Raw genomic sequence first — 16,730 nt, forward strand, 5'->3', positions numbered from 1 at the left:
TTAAATGTTTTTGGAAAGTCTATAGAAACATTACAAAAAAATAGTTAAGTTAAGCAAGAAAATGGAAAATAATAAAAATTTAAAAAATTGTAAACGTTTTAACAGAATATTTCTAATGGACTTCTTTAATTCTTTGAATATTTTTTAGAAACAGTAAAAATTGAGCTACAAAAAACGAAACTATCAAACCGAGCAACCTTTCATGCACAATCTGAGATTTGAGCTCAGTGATCGTTGTGTAGTTCCTCAGAATGGATCAACACTGAGGAAGGAGGGCAGTAATTTATTGGAATTTTTACAGAAACTAAAGCAAAATGCCGTTGTTGGATAAGAAGCCCCCGAAAGGTGTTGTTGCTCGGCAAAAAGCAGGGCAGAAACCTCATACTTCCATCAGCCTTCGCACGGCAGATAAAAAAGGCAACGAAACTGTCAGCTCCGATGGAGGAAGTGCTCTGCGCCCTATAATTGACTCCGATTCTGATTCGGATGACAAGCATTCGGAAGTACTTCCGGCCACCGATGTGACCGTTTATAATGCATACGATATGGGACCCGCTTTCGGTTGCAAGTTCCCAACGCAATTCATAGGATTAATGGTCGAGCGGTGCCTATATGAAAAACTAAAAGGTACGTAGTAAGCAAGGAATATATGTTTGAAATGAAATCTATTTATTTTTATTCAATACTCAGGTAAAACATATCAAATGGACTCTGCCGCAAAATTGGCGCGCGATGTAGCCGATGGAATAAACTTAAAAATGAAAGGCTCTTGCCTGCAACACCGTTACAAGCACGTAATTCAAGTCAGCATATATCAGCAGACAGGTGCTGGTTTTTTTCATGGCTTTCGCGCTGTTTGGGATACGCTTTCTGATGATTATATATGCAAAACCATTGATATGGGCACTTTTGTGTGTATCGTCGTGGTATTTGGTTGTTATCAGTATTGAATTAAATTAGTTGCACATAGCACATTAGCACCTGTTGCATTATTCAAATACTTTTGGAAGTGCGCGCAATAACAACTGTGGTAATGTATATCGATATATTATGCGCAAGCCAGCAGCACAGAACAGCTGTGAATTGGCTGCCATTCTTATCGATACTATCGATAAATGGTTGACCATACCTAATTAAAATAAATGCGCACATGTTTCAGTTAGTTTTGTTAGTAATTTTTTAAAAAATTAAGATAATTGTTTAAATAATATTGCTGCTAATCACAAAATGAAGGTGAAAATGATAAGCCGCAACCCGGACAACTATGTCCGGGAAACCAAACTGCAACATCATAAAGGTAAGATATTTGTCAACTGTTGAGTACATTAAATAGCAAAAAATTGCAGTTCCACGAAATTATGATCCGGCACTGCATCCTATGGAGGGGCCTAGGGAATATGTACGCGCTTTGAATGCTACCAAACTGGATCGTGTGTTTGCCAAACCATTTGTGTGCAACTTGAGCGGTCATCGCGATGGCGTCGCCTGCTTTGGCAAACATCCCAAGCTGCTGTCCACGCTGGCCACCGGCGCCTACGATGGTGAGGTTCGTATTTGGGATCTGGCAAATCGCATCAGCCTGCGCAGCTTTGTAGCCCACGATGGCTTTGTGCGGGGCATTGCCTATGCTCGGAATGGTCAACGTTTCTTCACTGTGGGCGATGATAAAACGATTAAGGTGTGGAACGCAGAGGCGCCTGATGTAGGCGAGGAGGAGGAGCCGGTTAACACAATATTGAGTCGTCACATTTTGCATGGCATTTCACACAATCGTAAGGACAACAGCTTCGCCACCTGCGGCGAGGTATGCGCAATTTGGGATGAACAGCACAACGATCCCATCAAGACTTTGAAATGGGGTGTAGACACGCTTCACACCATTTCCTACAATCCAGTTGAGACAAATGTGCTTGCCTGCTGTGCCAGTGACCGCAGCATTATTTTGTACGATCAGCGAGAAGCGCAGCCGCTGCGCAAAGTTGTGCTGACCATGAAGAGCAACAAACTTGCGTGGAATCCCATGGAAGCCTTCAACTTTACAGTAGCCAACGAAGATTGCAAGTAAGCAGATTCAACTTCTAGAAAAGATTCATGCTAACAGTCGCCTTTCAGTCTCTACAGTTTCGATACACGTAAACTGCAGACGCCTCTTAAGGTTCACTTCGATCACGTCTCGGCTGTCACAGATGTGGACTACGCGCCTACGGGCAAGGAGTTCGTTTCGGCTAGTTATGATAAGACGATGCGCATCTATCATGCACATCAAAGTCACTCCCGCGACATTTATCACACCAAACGCATGCAGCATGTGGTTTGCGTTGCGTGGTCACTAGACAATCGTTATATTTTCTCCGGCTCGGATGAAATGAACGTGCGCATGTGGAAAGCCAATGCGTCCGAGAAGCTGGGCGTCATACGTCCACGCGAACGTACTAACTTCAACTATCAGGAAGCTCTCAAGGAGAAGTACGCAGCTCATCCACAAATTAAGCGGATTGCGCGTCATCGACAGGTGCCGCGTCATGTGATGAATGCACAGCGGAAAATGCGTATGGTCAAGGACAAGGAGTTGGTCAAGGAGGCCAATGTGCGCAAACACTCCAAGAAGGGCAAGGTGCCCTTTGTCAACGAAAAGCAAAAGCATGTGCTCCGCGAAGATATATAATAATGTTAGGTTTAGGTTTCTAGTGATTACGTACAATATACAAATATGGAATTCAAATTGCAAAGTACGTTTAATCGATATATACTTTGTGGGCCAGCGATGCCGATAACAGTGTGCGATTATTTAGCCTGTTTCTGTTTATAAAAGGTTGTCATCTCCGATTTACGAAGTCATTTGTAGTCAGTTGTTACGGCAGCGGCAGTCCGTTTTGTTTGGTCGTTAGATTTTTATTTCTTTTTCGTTATTTCGCATATTTGTTTATAAACCTGCCCCTGCCAGTGCCTGTGCGTAAAACAAGTTTTCCTTAGAACATAAACACACAGCTGCGCTAAGCAAAATGGATGCACTTAGCGACTTGTTGGCCCCACATAGTGAAACCATCGGCAAAATAGCCGGCACAGTAACTACACTACAATTTCTGTCCGGCATAGCACTTTTAAATGATATTCGCAAAAAGGGAAGCAGCGATATTTATCCAATTGGACCATTTTTGGGCGGCATAGTGCTGTAAGTGCTACAAATCTGAAAAAATCATAAACCAAATAGTGCAATTTTACGCCTCACTAAACACAAACAAACGCAATACCACTTAGACAAATAGGAAACCAAATAACAATTGCAGCTGTCTGTAAAATTGATTAAATTTTTTGAATTGTCGCCATGACGCTGCCAAATGGGCTAGAAAATAAGTAAGATATGTGGGTGGTTCAAGGCTAAATCAAAAAGCTGCTCATATATAGTTCGATAGATCGGTCAATGACAATTGACGGTTACATAAAACAAACTCTCCCCTCTAATTACCCAATTAGAATTTGTCAACATTTTGAAACAGTTCTAGTTGGACACATACTAAATTCTTATCGCTTTAAGCCTACAGCACGTACATCTTATCTTCATATACATGAGTGTAATATATAAGCGCTTCTTAATATGCGATGGACGCCACTTGGGAGAGTCGTCTATGATTGTCTATAGCCAGCAGCTTAACTAATCAGTGAGCTGGACAAGCCCAGTTAGGCGCAATTGTCGACCTCGCCTCGCCTACACCACGTGCTGCTTTTCCTTAATGAAATTGAAAATGCAAATGCAAAATGGGGCCAAGTGCCAAACGACACGCGAGAATTTCCGCTAGATGCAACAGTTGCGTGTTCCTGCCTGTGTTGTGTTTTTTTTAGAGAGTGGATAAGTGGGCGTAGGAAGTGCCCTCTAAACATGGGTCATTCACGTGTTGAACCAGCTTTGCTTAGGTTAGCTATAAAGATTTAGAATTTATGATAAAGTAGTCAGATTAGTTTATTTAGTGAATTAACTTACTTTTATAATATTACTACTTTTATAATATTAATAAAACAGTACAGCATAGCTTGCCTAAGCCGAACACATTCTGTGTTTTGACGAGTAAAACTGGATGGATATTGATGGATATATCATCATTTTTAAGAATGTTCAATTTTTCATTAAGTTATATATATTGATTTTTGTAATTTTATTTAATATTTTTAAAAATTGTAGCTTTAAGTTAAATTGTTATTTTTGGAGTTTCCACTGTAAATTGTTAGTTGAAAGATTTCTAACTTAACTCTTATCAATAAGCCAGCATGAATATATATACTATGATTTGATATGCACTTGTGCTATCAATTACCTAGGTGAAACATAGATTAGTATTGTGAAATTCTAATGGGGCGACTAGAATAGTTATAAATATTTATAGGTTCTTTTTTAGCTAATCAAACATTTATCTCTATTGATTTTCCCTCTTCAATCTTCCCATAGTACTGTTCTTAGCTTGAAACTGGGGCAAATTATGGGCGATCAGCCAATGATAAATGTCAATGTCATAGGCTTCGCTATCAATTCGATTTTCATGGTTGGCTTTTATTACTACGCTTCGAGTGAGAACAAATCAAAGATCTGGATCAAGATTGGCTACGCCGCACTGTTCCTGATGGCCTGCATAGCCTATGCGAACTTCGAGGATCCCAAGCAAATTGAGTTCCGTCTGGGCATGCTAATCACATCGATACTCGTTTGGCTGGTTGGCTCGCCGCTACTCAATTTGCCCAACATTATCAAGAAGAAGAGCACGGAGGGCATGCCCTTTCCCATTATTTTTGCCGGACAGCTAGTTGCAACAGCCTGGACCTTGTATGCGGTGTCCATACGCAATCATGTCATGGTGGTAAGTGCTTTGGCTTACAATCGAGTCAAGTCCTCTTCTCACTTCATATCTTTTCTCATTTTGTAGTATCAGAACTTGTTCCTGTGGATCTTGGGCGGTATCCAGCTGTTCATGTTTATCATCTATCCCAGTACACCGGCCAAGAAGCCCACTGCCAAGTCCGAGAAGAAGAAGGAAAAGTAAACAACTCACGTACAAGTACCTTAACTCAACGAATTAAGAAAGACATTAAATATTGACACCTCTGACATCATCTAGAAATTTCAGCTTATCTAATTATTCCAATTTCGAGATCAAACGCTTCTAGTACAATTTTGACTAAACAATAATCAGGCAGGGTTCCATCTAATAATAATAATAATTAGCTAATAATAATTAGCTAAGCTTATTTACAAATTCAATTGTTGTACATATTCAATTTCAAGCGCGAATTGTGAATTTCTGAATACAGTTCGTATTATGAATATAAGCTAACAATAACTGGATCAGATCTATATATATATAGATATTTGAAATGCCTATTAATTATCTTGTATATTACGCCTTAACTAATTTTTTTGTTATTTTCAAATAAATAACATTTGTACAAAGCATATGAAACTATTTGCAAATTTTGACAATAATTCAAATCTTCCAATTGCATATTTATAATTAGTATATATATAGTATATATATATCTATATATATCTATATATAGTCAATATATTAATTCAATAAACGAGTTACAAATCATTTACATTTTATTTCATTTGTATGCTCAGCTTCTAGTTATGCTCCTACTCCACTGGAATTGTGGAGTTGTAATGGGCGCCTAGTTGGTAAATGTGACGATGATAGCAAACGACGAGAGGCGCCCCGCCAAACTCCTCCAAGCCCAGCAGCGTGGAGGAGCCCTCGGCCTGGATTACCTCAATGGGCACGCGTAGTAACGAGGAGAGCGCCTTGAGCTCGATGTGTCCGCCCCAGGCATGGGTTTTGACTATGTCCCGGCAGTAGGATTCGAATTGCTCGTCATTGAGTAGATCTCCTGTATCCGGATGGGTCATATAGCAAATGAGATCATCTTTATGGGCGCGCACATAGTTGCCCGTCTCGGTTCGCAGCTCCTGGACACTGTGGCTGGGCATCGCATTCAGCTGCAGCTGATGTCGTATCGCATTGTAGAGACAATCGCCATCTGAGGGTATCATGTGGAGCGCCAGCTGGCGGTCTTTCAGCTTGGCTGTGATTTGTTGCAGTTCAATTTGCTTGGGCGACGGCTGATTGGCGGCGTTTTGCAGTTCCACCCGGATTTCCTCCTCCCGTTCGCGTGCCTCCTTTTCCTTTTTGTTCCGGCGCTTTTGGGCCTTCGACACACGTTGGTGCGTTGGATGCACTACATCGGACTCTTCATTGTCACTGTCTGCAGCTGGGGCTGCTGTTGACAATTTTTCCACTGCGGGCTCAATTGCAGCTGGTGATGCAGCTTCTGCCGCAGTAGCATCTTGGAGCTCAACTTTGTGACGCTGTTCCAGTTCTCCTTCTAGACGGGCCATCTCCTCGAGAAATTCTTTGCGTTTGTTTTTGTTGTTCTTTGGGGCATTTTTCTTCATTGCCTGCAATTTGGCTTGCAGCTCCTTGCGCTCGCGACGATGACGACTAGCGACATCCTCTAAAGAGGCCTCGCCAAGTCGCGCCTCCAATTCATTAATGGCTTCTACGCACGACATTTTGTTAAAATTTTAATAAATTATCTTATAGATGTGATCGATGGCGCTCAGCTGTACTGTTAACGATGGCGCAAAATGCTCAATGTTAACGCAGCAATGCCAATCGTATAGCAATGCTGTACTGTTATCGAAGTATCACTGTTACCACTTACGTACGTAATGGATACATTTAAATGAAGTACTTAGCAGACTAAACTTTCAAATTGAGCAGTTCTTCTCCATGTTAATAAACAGCTAAAAGGTTTAACGGATTTTCAAATTGCATATGCTTATGCATCTATTTTAATTATAGAAATTATTTCAATATAAACAATTTTAGGTATACTAGTATTTTGTGCTCATTACTCCCATATTTGAAAGCACTCTTAGATCAAAGTTCATGCCCACAATATTAATTTGCCTTATTTGAATATACTAGGAATATATTGTTTTCTAGTAACTAAAATGATATACATTTAACATTAAAATGGTTTGCATATTATATACCTAAACGTATAACATATTTTGCTCGGCAAGTGTCAGGTGTGAGCTCAAAATGTAAAAATAAAAAGATCCTAAAAGCTTTTCGTTGAACATGCTGTAGACTTTTAAATTGAAAGCTGCTTAGTGACCAGAGAAGACTATTAACATGTTTATCTCTTACGAATATATATATGTACGTATGTTGTAAAACAAAAACTTAAAGAATCAACCTTAGTTTATATATGAAAGAATCATACAATGACTTTTGTATCGAATTATTTACACGACCAACAACAGATACGATCTTTAAATTTATATTTGTATACTTAAAAGGACAAAAAAAACTGCAAGACTTATCGAAAGGCCGTTTCCAACGGCTAGTCTAGAATTGCAAAGGTGATCACTTAACTGCTATATTAATCTTTGTAGCTAATGTGAATTTGATTTCCAGTCGAAAGTAGATGTAAAAATAATAGAAACGGAAGCACCGACTACTAAATTATAGTACCCCAGCGGCCAATCAGTCTATAGGCTTTTGGTAATGTTGTGGAACAAGCGACGTCCCCACCAAGACTCCAAATCGAATGGCTTAAAGTCGTTCAGTGCTGGACTTGGCGGCTCTACCCAAACAGCCGGCGCAGCCGATGCCGCCACAGGTGTATTGGCTATAATGCTATCCACAGGACTGGGTGTGGCCAAAGTTGATGCGCTGTTATTGTTGGCATCGGCCTTGCCATCGTGCTTCACAGTGCTGGAATCATACGGGTTCTGCGCAACCAAAATATTCCACGCTGCAAGTTTCAAGATACATTGAAATTCAGAATGAACAACAAACTGTATATTTAAATTGTGTCACTTACAGTCGTTAATGTAGCGTATTATCTCCTCATGTTGCGGCGTTATCACCTCATCCTCAATGAGCTTTGTGGGAGCAATGCGTTTCGAAGCGAAGCTCTGTTGAAATACCGGGCGCGGTATGCTAATAGATTCAAATAGAAGTACGTTACATTAGCATAAGAATAAGATCCACAGGCACTTGCATTAACGTAAGAATAACAAACTGCACATATTCAGATTGAGTACTTATGCAAACATACGTCACGCACATGTGGACTACGAAAATAAATCTCGTAATAATGGAAAATCTTTCGTCAGAGCACTTTCTGTGACGTAACGGGCAGAAAATGGCAGACAAGTCGATGCGCCGCTGCTGGCGATAACCGAAACAAACCCACGTGTTGTCAGCTAGACTGGCTGTTCTGGTTACTTAATTAACATGGTTCTGTTATATACAAAGGTCGACCTATACGATTTATATTCTTTTTTCTTTTGAGATAAAACGAATGATCTGAGATAAGCCTAAGTGCAGCAAACATCGTTTGCATAAGCCACACACACACGCACACGTAGTTCACTTACTTCTTGTTCTTCTCGGGACTGTTGAGATCAAAACTCTGGCTGATGCTGCCATGTTTCTTGCCGCTCTCCTTAATGCTCTCGAACTTTTCAAAGTTTTGTGGCAGACCTGTGGGCGTTTTGTTTGTTATTGTTTGAATGCAAATTTGGTTTACCGGCAAAAATTACAAAACAAAGAGCGAAAGCAAACGCCTGAGAGAGCGCACTGCGGGAGCTTGGCAGCGCTGCTTCTGTCGGCAGCGGCTGCGGCATGTTGTGACATAACAGCAACACTTTTGCAGGCGGTCGTCTTTCGCGTAAGGTTTATTGTACTTTTTACACCATTTACATATATTTGTTTAAATGTAACTTACCGCGTCGCGTTTTAGCAACAATTTTGCTAGGTCCCTTATTTACTGTGTACATGTCAATTTTATGAAAATAATTTTTTATTATTGTTACTTTATACTGTCCAATATATCCTTTGCTTTCAGTTTTTGTTTATTTTTACGTCTATGTGCTCTTTGTTTTTGAAAATCATATGATTCAAAAATTTATTTAAATCCAACTGTTGACAAGCTGTTCTCTTTGCAGTTGTTTTTGTTTTTCTTCGTTCTGCTGTCTCATTTCAAATTCATCTTCTCGTTCAAGCAATTACACAATATTCACAGTTAGCTTTGACTTTTATATCAATCGATGTATGCGCTTTGTTGTTGTTGTTATCGCTATTTCTATTGCTATTGATTTACTATTGTCTAAATCAATTGTTTGCATTAATGGCCAATGCTGAATTATTACTATTGCCAATTGAATGCTGAAGGGTTACCGACTGCCTCACCGTTCGCGTAACAGAAATCTAATGAGTCCCCCCACAATGCAATAGCTGCTCACACTAGCTCTCGCACTCACACAAACACTGAGAGGCGCACACGCACACACACGTGCACTTGAATTTTGAAAACATATGGTGCGCTGCTGCCAGTGTGTACACGGCAGATGTTGGATTTAAATTGTTACCTGCTTGCTTTTAAACTCATTAAACTGAGATTTTTTCATCGGAAATCATAAAATAATACGCCGTGTCCATTACTGTTACCTACACTAATCATAGGCAGCTGCATCGATAGTTCTCTGAAAATTTGCACAACTTTATGACAGGCCCTATTAAATTTGCGTGCACGTTTACCGTATATAAAAGTCAGGATAAGGTATTTGGGAAACTAGTTGCAAGGCAGCATCCGTCAACAGCGCTTAGACAGAGTCAGCGAATCTACGCAAAAAAATCTAACGTTCAAGGATGGCCAGCATTGAAACAAGTCTAATTTTACAGCGGCTAAACAGCCTGAAAATTGTAGAAACTCCAAAACAGCCGCAGCGTGATAACGGAAAACGTGAATGTTACTCGGAGGACGTTAAGAAGCCGCATGTACCTGCTACACCCTGTTCTGGCGCCGTCGGATTTTTAACGGAATTGAAGAAGCGACGGAAAGTCAAACTAAATCGGGTCTATAGCTATGAGATGGACAAGCATTTTGTTAAAGCACGCAAATCACTTAATTTTTAACATAATTAATTTGTACGGATGTAATCACTAGTATTAATCACCTTTGATTTCAAATCAATATTTTTCCTAAATCATAAACAAATACATTCCTTTTTTATAATTGTTCGCGCTTTATTTCAATATGAGATCAGATAAGTTAATTTTGTCCATGTTTAACATTAAATTTAAATATACACTCATTCTAAATGTATGTGAATTTAAATTTGGCATACGTTGAATTGACAAATGACTATGGTCACATTCAAGCTGATGCAGCCCTGGCCGAACATCTGTTTGGCTGTGATAATTGACTTCCTATTGCATACAGCTAGATGAATTGGTTCTTTAAACTGCATTTATAATAATAAGCTTTAGCGAAAATAATAATGGAAGACGTTCCAATGGGAAATGAAACAAACTCAAACAGCAGCGAATCGTTCAATGAGACAGCAAGCCTGCAGCAGCATCATACACCAGAGTTTTTGCAACGCAAAATCTACTTCCTAAGTAAGTTTTTTGTTTTTACATTTTATGAAAAATGTTAATTTATATACTTATATTAGTGGATCAGCTTAAAGAAATGCATTCCGAGCTGCCAGAGTGAGTAAATTCAAATGTCAACTGTTAAAGACTTAAATAATTTTAAATCAGGACCCTGCAGACACGAATATCCTACGATCTGCTCACCGAGCTGGCAAATTGTGTTTTGAATGAAAGCATTTTCGATATAGTAAAAGCATTAATGGAACTGCAACATGTAACGGAAAAGCATTTAATACAGATGCGTGCGCAAGTAGAGAATGAATATGAAATCGAGGTTGCTGATTGGCTTGTCAAGATCAAAGATCCAGAAGAACTGCAGCACATACTTGGACTTATGAAAATTAAACATACGAAAAAACTATTGGAAACAGACAAGAAAATAATTGAAGTACTGGATCAGAAGGCAAGTTGCAAGAATATTTTTACTCTCTTAATACAAGCTAATGCCATTTTATTATCATTTAGGTTCACGACCAACAATCTATGCTGCAAAAAGCAGGAGTTCCTGGGTTTTACAACACACAGAATCCCAAGGAAATCAAAATTCAAATGTTTTTATTAGATTTCATATTACGCCTGAGTCTACTGAAATTCGAGCCGAACAAATAACAAACAGTCTAAACTTTATCAATTAAAAGACTGCAGCCAAATTCATTAATTGGCTTGTTACCAATAACAAAATACTATTTATATACATCAATAAAATTATGTGTAGCTAAATATTTATTAGACACTGTACAAGTTTTTTTTTATTGAAAGCTCATGCTAGTCAAGCTTTGCAACAAGTATGTGAAAGCTTTTGTACCGAGCGCACACTCGTCTCGCTTAACAACATGTGTGATTGTTGCCAGCAACACTTTTACCACTTGCTCATCTGCTCTCACTCACACTCACTCCTCCTCTCTTTGGGTATGTGTGTAGCATGTTATCAAATTAGTATTAAGTGCGCTTCGTCGTTTGCGTATAAATTGAGTGGCATCCCGCTGTAAGACAACAGTTGCTCGCATTTCTTTAAGCAAAGCACTACAAAATTTCTTTGTAAAACAAACATGTCGCTAACCATCACCAAAGATGTTTCCACTCCTGAACTCAAGGATTTGGTAAGCTAGCGGGATGTACAAAGTGTTTTTCAAGTGTAATAAGTCAAAATTTCATGATGAGGCGCGCAATGAATTGAATTTAAATACAATTTAATTTCCGAGTGCTTTGAACTTTTGCCAAGGCCAGTACAGCAATTTTTAAGCTTCTATTCTCACATTGCTTTGCTTTGTTTTGGCCAGCTTTAGTTGCCGCACAACTTGCAAAGATTTAACAACAGCCAAAAAATGTTTGCGCGTCTGTTTCGTAATTTTAAAGCAAGTATAAAGGGATTTTAGGCAATAATTACTATTAAATTTGGGCTCGTTGCTGTGAAATTGGAATATATTGTGCAAATTACAAATCGTGCTGCTCGTAACTTTCGATTTTATTTGCTTTAACTATTTTCACTGCCTACATTAACATTGACCTTGAGTCAGCGCTGCAGCGACGCATCTGTGACGTCACAGCTGCAGCCAGCAAACAGCTGCGCTCGGCTCTGTTGCTGGTCTCTCTCAAACAGCTGAGCAGCGCGCCTGAGAGAGCTGCGAATACATATCAAAGAGCAGTTGAAATGAAAAGAGCGTGAACACAGTTATTTCAGTTGTCGACGTAGCGCAGTTTGTGCTAAAGAACTTCAAAAGGCGACGTGCTGAAAGTTTGTGAAACAATTTCTCGACGTTTGTGTATGATGCGCTGTCTGCCTGGCTTTGGCTACGGCCTCACCTTCCTGTTTCTGGTGCTCTGGCTGTTTGCAGTGCATTGAACCCTTGAAACTCTAACTCATCAAATGTCTTTTTGTTTTTGTCTCCTTCCAACAGAGTACTGTGCGCAATGAACAAAAGGAGCTGAATCTTTCTCCTGTACATCGTCTGAATGTGAGTCATGCAACTGCAACCTTTGGCATGGGCTGCTTCTGGGGCGCCGAGTCGCTGTATGGAGCAACGCGTGGAGTGCTGCGCACCACTGTGGGCTATGCCGGCGGCAGCTCCGAATTGCCAACGTACCGTAAAATGTAAGCACTATAAATGAGGCATAAATTGGGCTAACAAATATCTATCCCTCTCTCTCTCCCCTTTACAATCTATCTATGACTCTGCTTTGCCTCTTGATAACGCTTATCGCTTACTAACCGCTCAACTTTATGCAGGGGTGATCACACGGAAGTGCTGGAAATTGACTATGATCCATCGGTGATTAGCTTCAAGGAGCTGCTGCATCTATTCTGGAACAATCATGAGTATGGCCTAACCAAGCCCATGAAGCGGCAGTATGCCTCATTGATACTCTACCATGATGATGAACAGAAGCAAATTGCGGAAGCCTCCAAGCTGGAGGAGCAGGAGCGTCGCCTGCCTGAGGTGATCACCACGAGCATTGCGCCCAAGGAGAACTTTTATGCAGCTGAGTCGTAAGTTTATTGAGCTACATTCTATCCATATATATATATATATACTAATATATATATATATATATATATATTTGTGCTTACAGCTACCATCAAAAGTACAGACTGCAAGGACACAAGGATCTGGCTGCATCGCTCAATCTAAACCCAGAACTGCTGCAGTCCAGCTACGTGGCCACCAAGCTGAACGGCTATCTCGCCGGCGTGGGCGGCATTGAACAATTCAAAACGGAGGTGGAAACCCTCGGACTGACGCCCACTCAGCGACAATATTGCAACTACCATATTGAGCAGAACGAGGGTCAGGGTCTCTACTGCTGACCGGGTTACATAGATGTTAAGCGTAAATCGTATACTTAAGGGGGTTCATATGCTAATAACTGTAAACAATGTCCTTGAATATCCTGTTTTCCAGTTTTGTGTGCAGCAAAACGCGTATTACTTAGTACCTAGACAAATATATTGATAATAATAAATATATAAATGATTTTATGCCCGTCCTTTGATTACTCAACGTAAGATCTGATATCCCAGCTGAAATTCAATATCGTAATATGATATCTGGAGCAACATGTGGTCTTAGACAAGAAGTCAAATGATTGTAATTTAATAGGGGTAGCTGACTATATATCAGCAGCCTAGATCTAATAAAAACGCTTATTCATCGATTTGTAGTAAACATTCCACTCACGAATCTGCTATTCATGTTCATAAATGTGAATCAAATGACCAGCAATTTATGATATATAATATATATCAAAAGCTACAAATCTGAATTGTCATCGGTAATTAGATTAGGCCACTATTGCAGCCGCACAGAGGGTCTACGCCTGGAATCGTAAATGTAACTTTTAGGGCACTTTTCAGTTGTGCTAAATATAAAGATAGATAGCCATTAGAGTGCCAGACTAGAGCTGGATCTTTGCTAGATCTATAAAGATCAGACGTAACTAATTTTATGGCATCTTTACATAGCTGAAATATTGCACTTTCAAATTATATAAGATATACGAGCTAGTTCTTAACGATGCCTACAGGCTTATCGGCATGGCTATACATCCTATATAATATCAGCCATGTATGACGTTCTACTCCATAAACTGATACACTAAACCCATAAAGAAGAATTGGATTCATATAGATAGATGCTAATAACCTAACTTTATTGACACTTTTCTCTTTAAGAAGATATATATATCTTTGCTAGAGATTTACTATATCTCTTTAAGGCTCGTCATTGGAATATGACCTTAATAAGTGCTGACAGGGTTCTAATAAGGGCTTGTATATATAAGTAACTTGATAAAAAGAGATATATCTATTACGCTATATGTGAGATATAGCAAATATTTCAACTATATGTAATTTAAACCTATAATATATATATATATAAACCTATTATATATTATATATTATATATATATATTTATTTAATAAGATATATACAGCCTTATATATGCACTGCATCTATGCCTGAAACACTTATCAAAATCCTATATTTGTATACTAATACTAGATACGAGCAATATCATTCAGAGAAAAGTCTGATCAGCCATTGATCAAGTTCATCAAACAAGTCGCGACACACGCCGTGGCATTGCGAGCCCCGCAGACACCCGGACCCGGACCCAGCCAGAAAGAGCTTACACACATGTCTATGAGTGTGTCAAGTCGACGCTCTCGTTACACACACACACACACTCACATCACTCTAGCTGCCCATCTCGCCCTCCCCTTCGGCGAGCACTCTCTTGCTCTCTATATATGGATCTGTCTGGCGCTTCGACCGGCCGCGTGTCTCATTGATGATAAAGTCAAAAGCGAATTCCCAGCGAAACTCTGAAATGTTTTTTGTTTACAACAAATGGCACGATTTAAAATGTATTTCGTTAAATGATTTCGATATGTTGTGCCACATGGATTTAGCCACAATTTGGTACACTTATAGTGTTAGCCGGGAAGTATCTGATTTTTAAGGAATCAACAAAATCGGTGCAGGCAGCTGCGAGCTATAAACTTTTGCCATTTCGGGCAGTTCTAATGCTGCAAGATGCACAAATTTTGGACATGTCATGGATCCAGGTTCCGACTAGCTATATACCAAATTTCAGTCAAATCTAAGCGGCGGTTCGATGCCAGGGATTTTTACAAAAATTTGTGTTATAAGGTTTTCCGCTGAGTTCCGCCTCGACACGAGATACGAGGTAAGACTTACATATATACATATATATATATATATATATATATATATATATGTGTGCCTTAGTTGTGGCATAGATTGTAGATTGTTATGTGGTAGGGGAGGCTGTGCATGGGGCAGCCAGCCCGAATCGTGCCGCTGATAGGGGTCAATGGGGTTTCCGTCTTGGCTGCAATCGAAATGATTTGCATAAAATTTAATTATTTGCGTGATATGATTTTTATATAAGTTTTATTTGTGCTCATAAACAAATCGAACTAACTCACAGATTAGCGCGCGTATAAAATCTATAAAAAAAAATTGTGAAAGTCACGCAGCTGATAAAATTTCATTTTGAGCTGGTGCAGTGAACTGATTCAAGGATTGCCCAAAATAGAAGCCGTAAGATCAAGATTTGAAGTGAAGCTAATCTGAAAACTACTGAAAGATAAAGATTGTCGCAAATAAAGCTAATCCGAAGACTTGGCACAGCTAAATGAAGGCTTAAACTTGACTCTCTTTTTAGTCCTGTCATAAAAGGGATTTAGAAAGATTCGCAGATCCGTGCAGAACTCAGGTAAACGTACTTCAAGGCCAAGAGGCAACGTCTTCTTTTCTTTTTTTTCTTTTACTGCCAACTCTTATCATCTAATCTTATCAAGGCTAGATGAATCTAAGGTTAATCAGCAAACCGGGGAGCAATGCTCCAAGCACTTGCCCCAAATTGCCGTCAATTGAGCTTGCCATAGAATATATGATATGATATATATATGCAAGAGCTCATAATATGATATAGTTATACTATATAAGATATCATTATATGCTTCTGCTTTCAGTACGCTTTCATGCAACAAAGCTCTCCGATTTGTCGGCTTTTAGCGCAGTTTCTTGCCCCCATTTTCTCTCAGTGCATTGCGTTATAATCGAAAGCTTTCGCAAGCTTTCAGTTTTAAAGTTTTTTGTAAGGTTTTTGTATTAAATCACCAATTGCATACTTAGCGGAACTTAGTTAACTAAATCTTAAAAACTATAGCATAAAACACGGAAGCACTGCAATCGATTGGCACATCGATTGCTTGTTATCGATCACATCAGCAGTCATTCAATGGAATCATCACTCAAATTCTCATTGTGAGGCGTCGCATGGGTTTCTTCTGCTCGGCCTCCCAGCGCTGACGACGCAGACGCAGCAGCTCCTCGCCCTGACGCTCCTTGCGCAGCTCCTGCGTGCTGGGCGACAGATTGCTGGCCTCGGGCAGACGGCGACAGATGACGAAGTCCTCCTCCATTTCCTTGGCAAACAAATTCTGTTTGCGTATGCGCACCATGCGCTTCGGTGTCGCTGTCAATGGCGCCTCATTCTCTGTCACCTGCTGCTCCGTGCTGGTGTCCAGCAGCAAGTCCTTGAACATATCGTCGATGGCAGTGTAATATAACGTGGCATTGGAGCTGGACATGGCTGCAAGAACCTGACGCTTCGCTGGCGAAAACTGAACTGTGATTGATTCCACGACGGGGCGAGACGTAGTTGCAGCTAAAATTCATTTGCAACCCTCGATTCTTTTCC

The 16,730-nt window shown here is 39.8% G+C and overlaps 9 protein-coding genes across 14 annotated transcripts; 6 read left to right on the forward strand and 3 right to left on the reverse strand.

Annotated features, from left to right (window-relative positions):
- Positions 1-185: 185 nt before the first annotated feature.
- On the forward strand, positions 186-1,033 carry LOC111595067 (tctex1 domain-containing protein 2). The gene is made up of 2 exons (XM_023308624.2): positions 186-627; positions 691-1,033. Exons 1-2 carry the CDS (start codon positions 315-317, stop codon positions 948-950), a joined length of 573 nt encoding a protein of 190 aa, XP_023164392.2. The 5' UTR covers positions 186-314; the 3' UTR covers positions 951-1,033.
- Positions 1,034-1,097: 64 nt separating this feature from the next.
- Positions 1,098-2,680, forward strand: LOC111595063 (DDB1- and CUL4-associated factor 13). The gene is made up of 3 exons (XM_023308618.2): positions 1,098-1,297; positions 1,347-2,061; positions 2,113-2,680. Exons 1-3 carry the CDS (start codon positions 1,228-1,230, stop codon positions 2,663-2,665), a joined length of 1,338 nt encoding a protein of 445 aa, XP_023164386.1. The 5' UTR covers positions 1,098-1,227; the 3' UTR covers positions 2,666-2,680.
- Positions 2,681-2,813: 133 nt separating this feature from the next.
- On the forward strand, positions 2,814-5,196 carry LOC111595065 (sugar transporter SWEET1). The gene is made up of 3 exons (XM_023308621.2): positions 2,814-3,172; positions 4,442-4,847; positions 4,914-5,196. The coding sequence occupies exons 1-3, from the start codon at positions 3,003-3,005 to the stop codon at positions 5,028-5,030; spliced, it is 693 nt and encodes a 230-aa protein (XP_023164389.1). The 5' UTR covers positions 2,814-3,002; the 3' UTR covers positions 5,031-5,196.
- A 386-nt stretch (positions 5,197-5,582) lies between these two features.
- Positions 5,583-6,650, reverse strand: LOC111595107 (deubiquitinase OTUD6B). The gene has a single exon (XM_023308672.2). The coding sequence runs from the start codon at positions 6,554-6,556 to the stop codon at positions 5,624-5,626; it is 933 nt and encodes a 310-aa protein (XP_023164440.2). The 5' UTR covers positions 6,557-6,650; the 3' UTR covers positions 5,583-5,623.
- Positions 6,651-7,323: 673 nt separating this feature from the next.
- On the reverse strand, positions 7,324-9,273 carry LOC111595069. Its single transcript, XM_023308626.2, has 4 exons — positions 8,788-9,273; positions 8,438-8,543; positions 7,879-7,997; positions 7,324-7,809 (listed from the first exon to the last, which is right to left on the reverse strand). Exons 1-4 carry the CDS (start codon positions 8,837-8,839, stop codon positions 7,544-7,546), a joined length of 543 nt encoding a protein of 180 aa, XP_023164394.1. The 5' UTR covers positions 8,840-9,273; the 3' UTR covers positions 7,324-7,543.
- Positions 9,274-9,418: 145 nt separating this feature from the next.
- Positions 9,419-10,012, forward strand: LOC111595071 (protein Z600). The gene has a single exon (XM_023308627.2). It carries the CDS (start codon positions 9,711-9,713, stop codon positions 9,975-9,977), a length of 267 nt encoding a protein of 88 aa, XP_023164395.1. The 5' UTR covers positions 9,419-9,710; the 3' UTR covers positions 9,978-10,012.
- A 198-nt stretch (positions 10,013-10,210) lies between these two features.
- On the forward strand, positions 10,211-11,227 carry LOC111595111 (gonadal protein gdl). 2 transcript variants are annotated; one of them, XM_023308678.2, is made up of 4 exons: positions 10,215-10,463; positions 10,520-10,556; positions 10,608-10,902; positions 10,965-11,227. In XM_023308678.2, exons 1-4 carry the CDS (start codon positions 10,343-10,345, stop codon positions 11,106-11,108), a joined length of 597 nt encoding a protein of 198 aa, XP_023164446.2. In that variant the 5' UTR covers positions 10,215-10,342; the 3' UTR covers positions 11,109-11,227. The 2 variants fall into 2 exon arrangements, with proteins under 2 accessions (XP_023164447.2, XP_023164446.2); XM_023308679.2 differs by lacking the exon at positions 10,965-11,227 and having other exon boundaries at positions 10,211-10,463; positions 10,618-10,684.
- A 263-nt stretch (positions 11,228-11,490) lies between these two features.
- Positions 11,491-13,458, forward strand: LOC111595088 (peptide methionine sulfoxide reductase). Of its 5 annotated transcripts, none has more exons than XM_023308644.2 (4): positions 11,491-11,599; positions 12,398-12,591; positions 12,727-12,987; positions 13,071-13,458. In XM_023308644.2, the coding sequence occupies exons 1-4, from the start codon at positions 11,549-11,551 to the stop codon at positions 13,303-13,305; spliced, it is 741 nt and encodes a 246-aa protein (XP_023164412.1). In that variant the 5' UTR covers positions 11,491-11,548; the 3' UTR covers positions 13,306-13,458. The 5 variants fall into 5 exon arrangements, with proteins under 5 accessions (XP_023164412.1, XP_023164414.1, XP_023164416.1 ...); XM_023308646.2 differs by having other exon boundaries at positions 12,398-12,579; XM_023308648.2 differs by lacking the exon at positions 11,491-11,599 and adding an exon at positions 11,774-11,854 and having other exon boundaries at positions 12,398-12,579.
- Positions 13,459-16,281: 2,823 nt separating this feature from the next.
- LOC111595039 lies at positions 16,282-16,620 on the reverse strand. The gene has a single exon (XM_023308565.2). The coding sequence runs from the start codon at positions 16,618-16,620 to the stop codon at positions 16,282-16,284; it is 339 nt and encodes a 112-aa protein (XP_023164333.1).
- Positions 16,621-16,730: the final 110 nt, after the last annotated feature.

The sequence above is a fragment of the Drosophila hydei genome, unplaced genomic scaffold (genome assembly GCF_003285905.1).
Source record: "Drosophila hydei strain 15085-1641.00,03,60 unplaced genomic scaffold, DhydRS2 tig00000001-arrow-pilon, whole genome shotgun sequence".
Taxonomy (NCBI): domain Eukaryota; kingdom Metazoa; phylum Arthropoda; class Insecta; order Diptera; family Drosophilidae; genus Drosophila; species Drosophila hydei.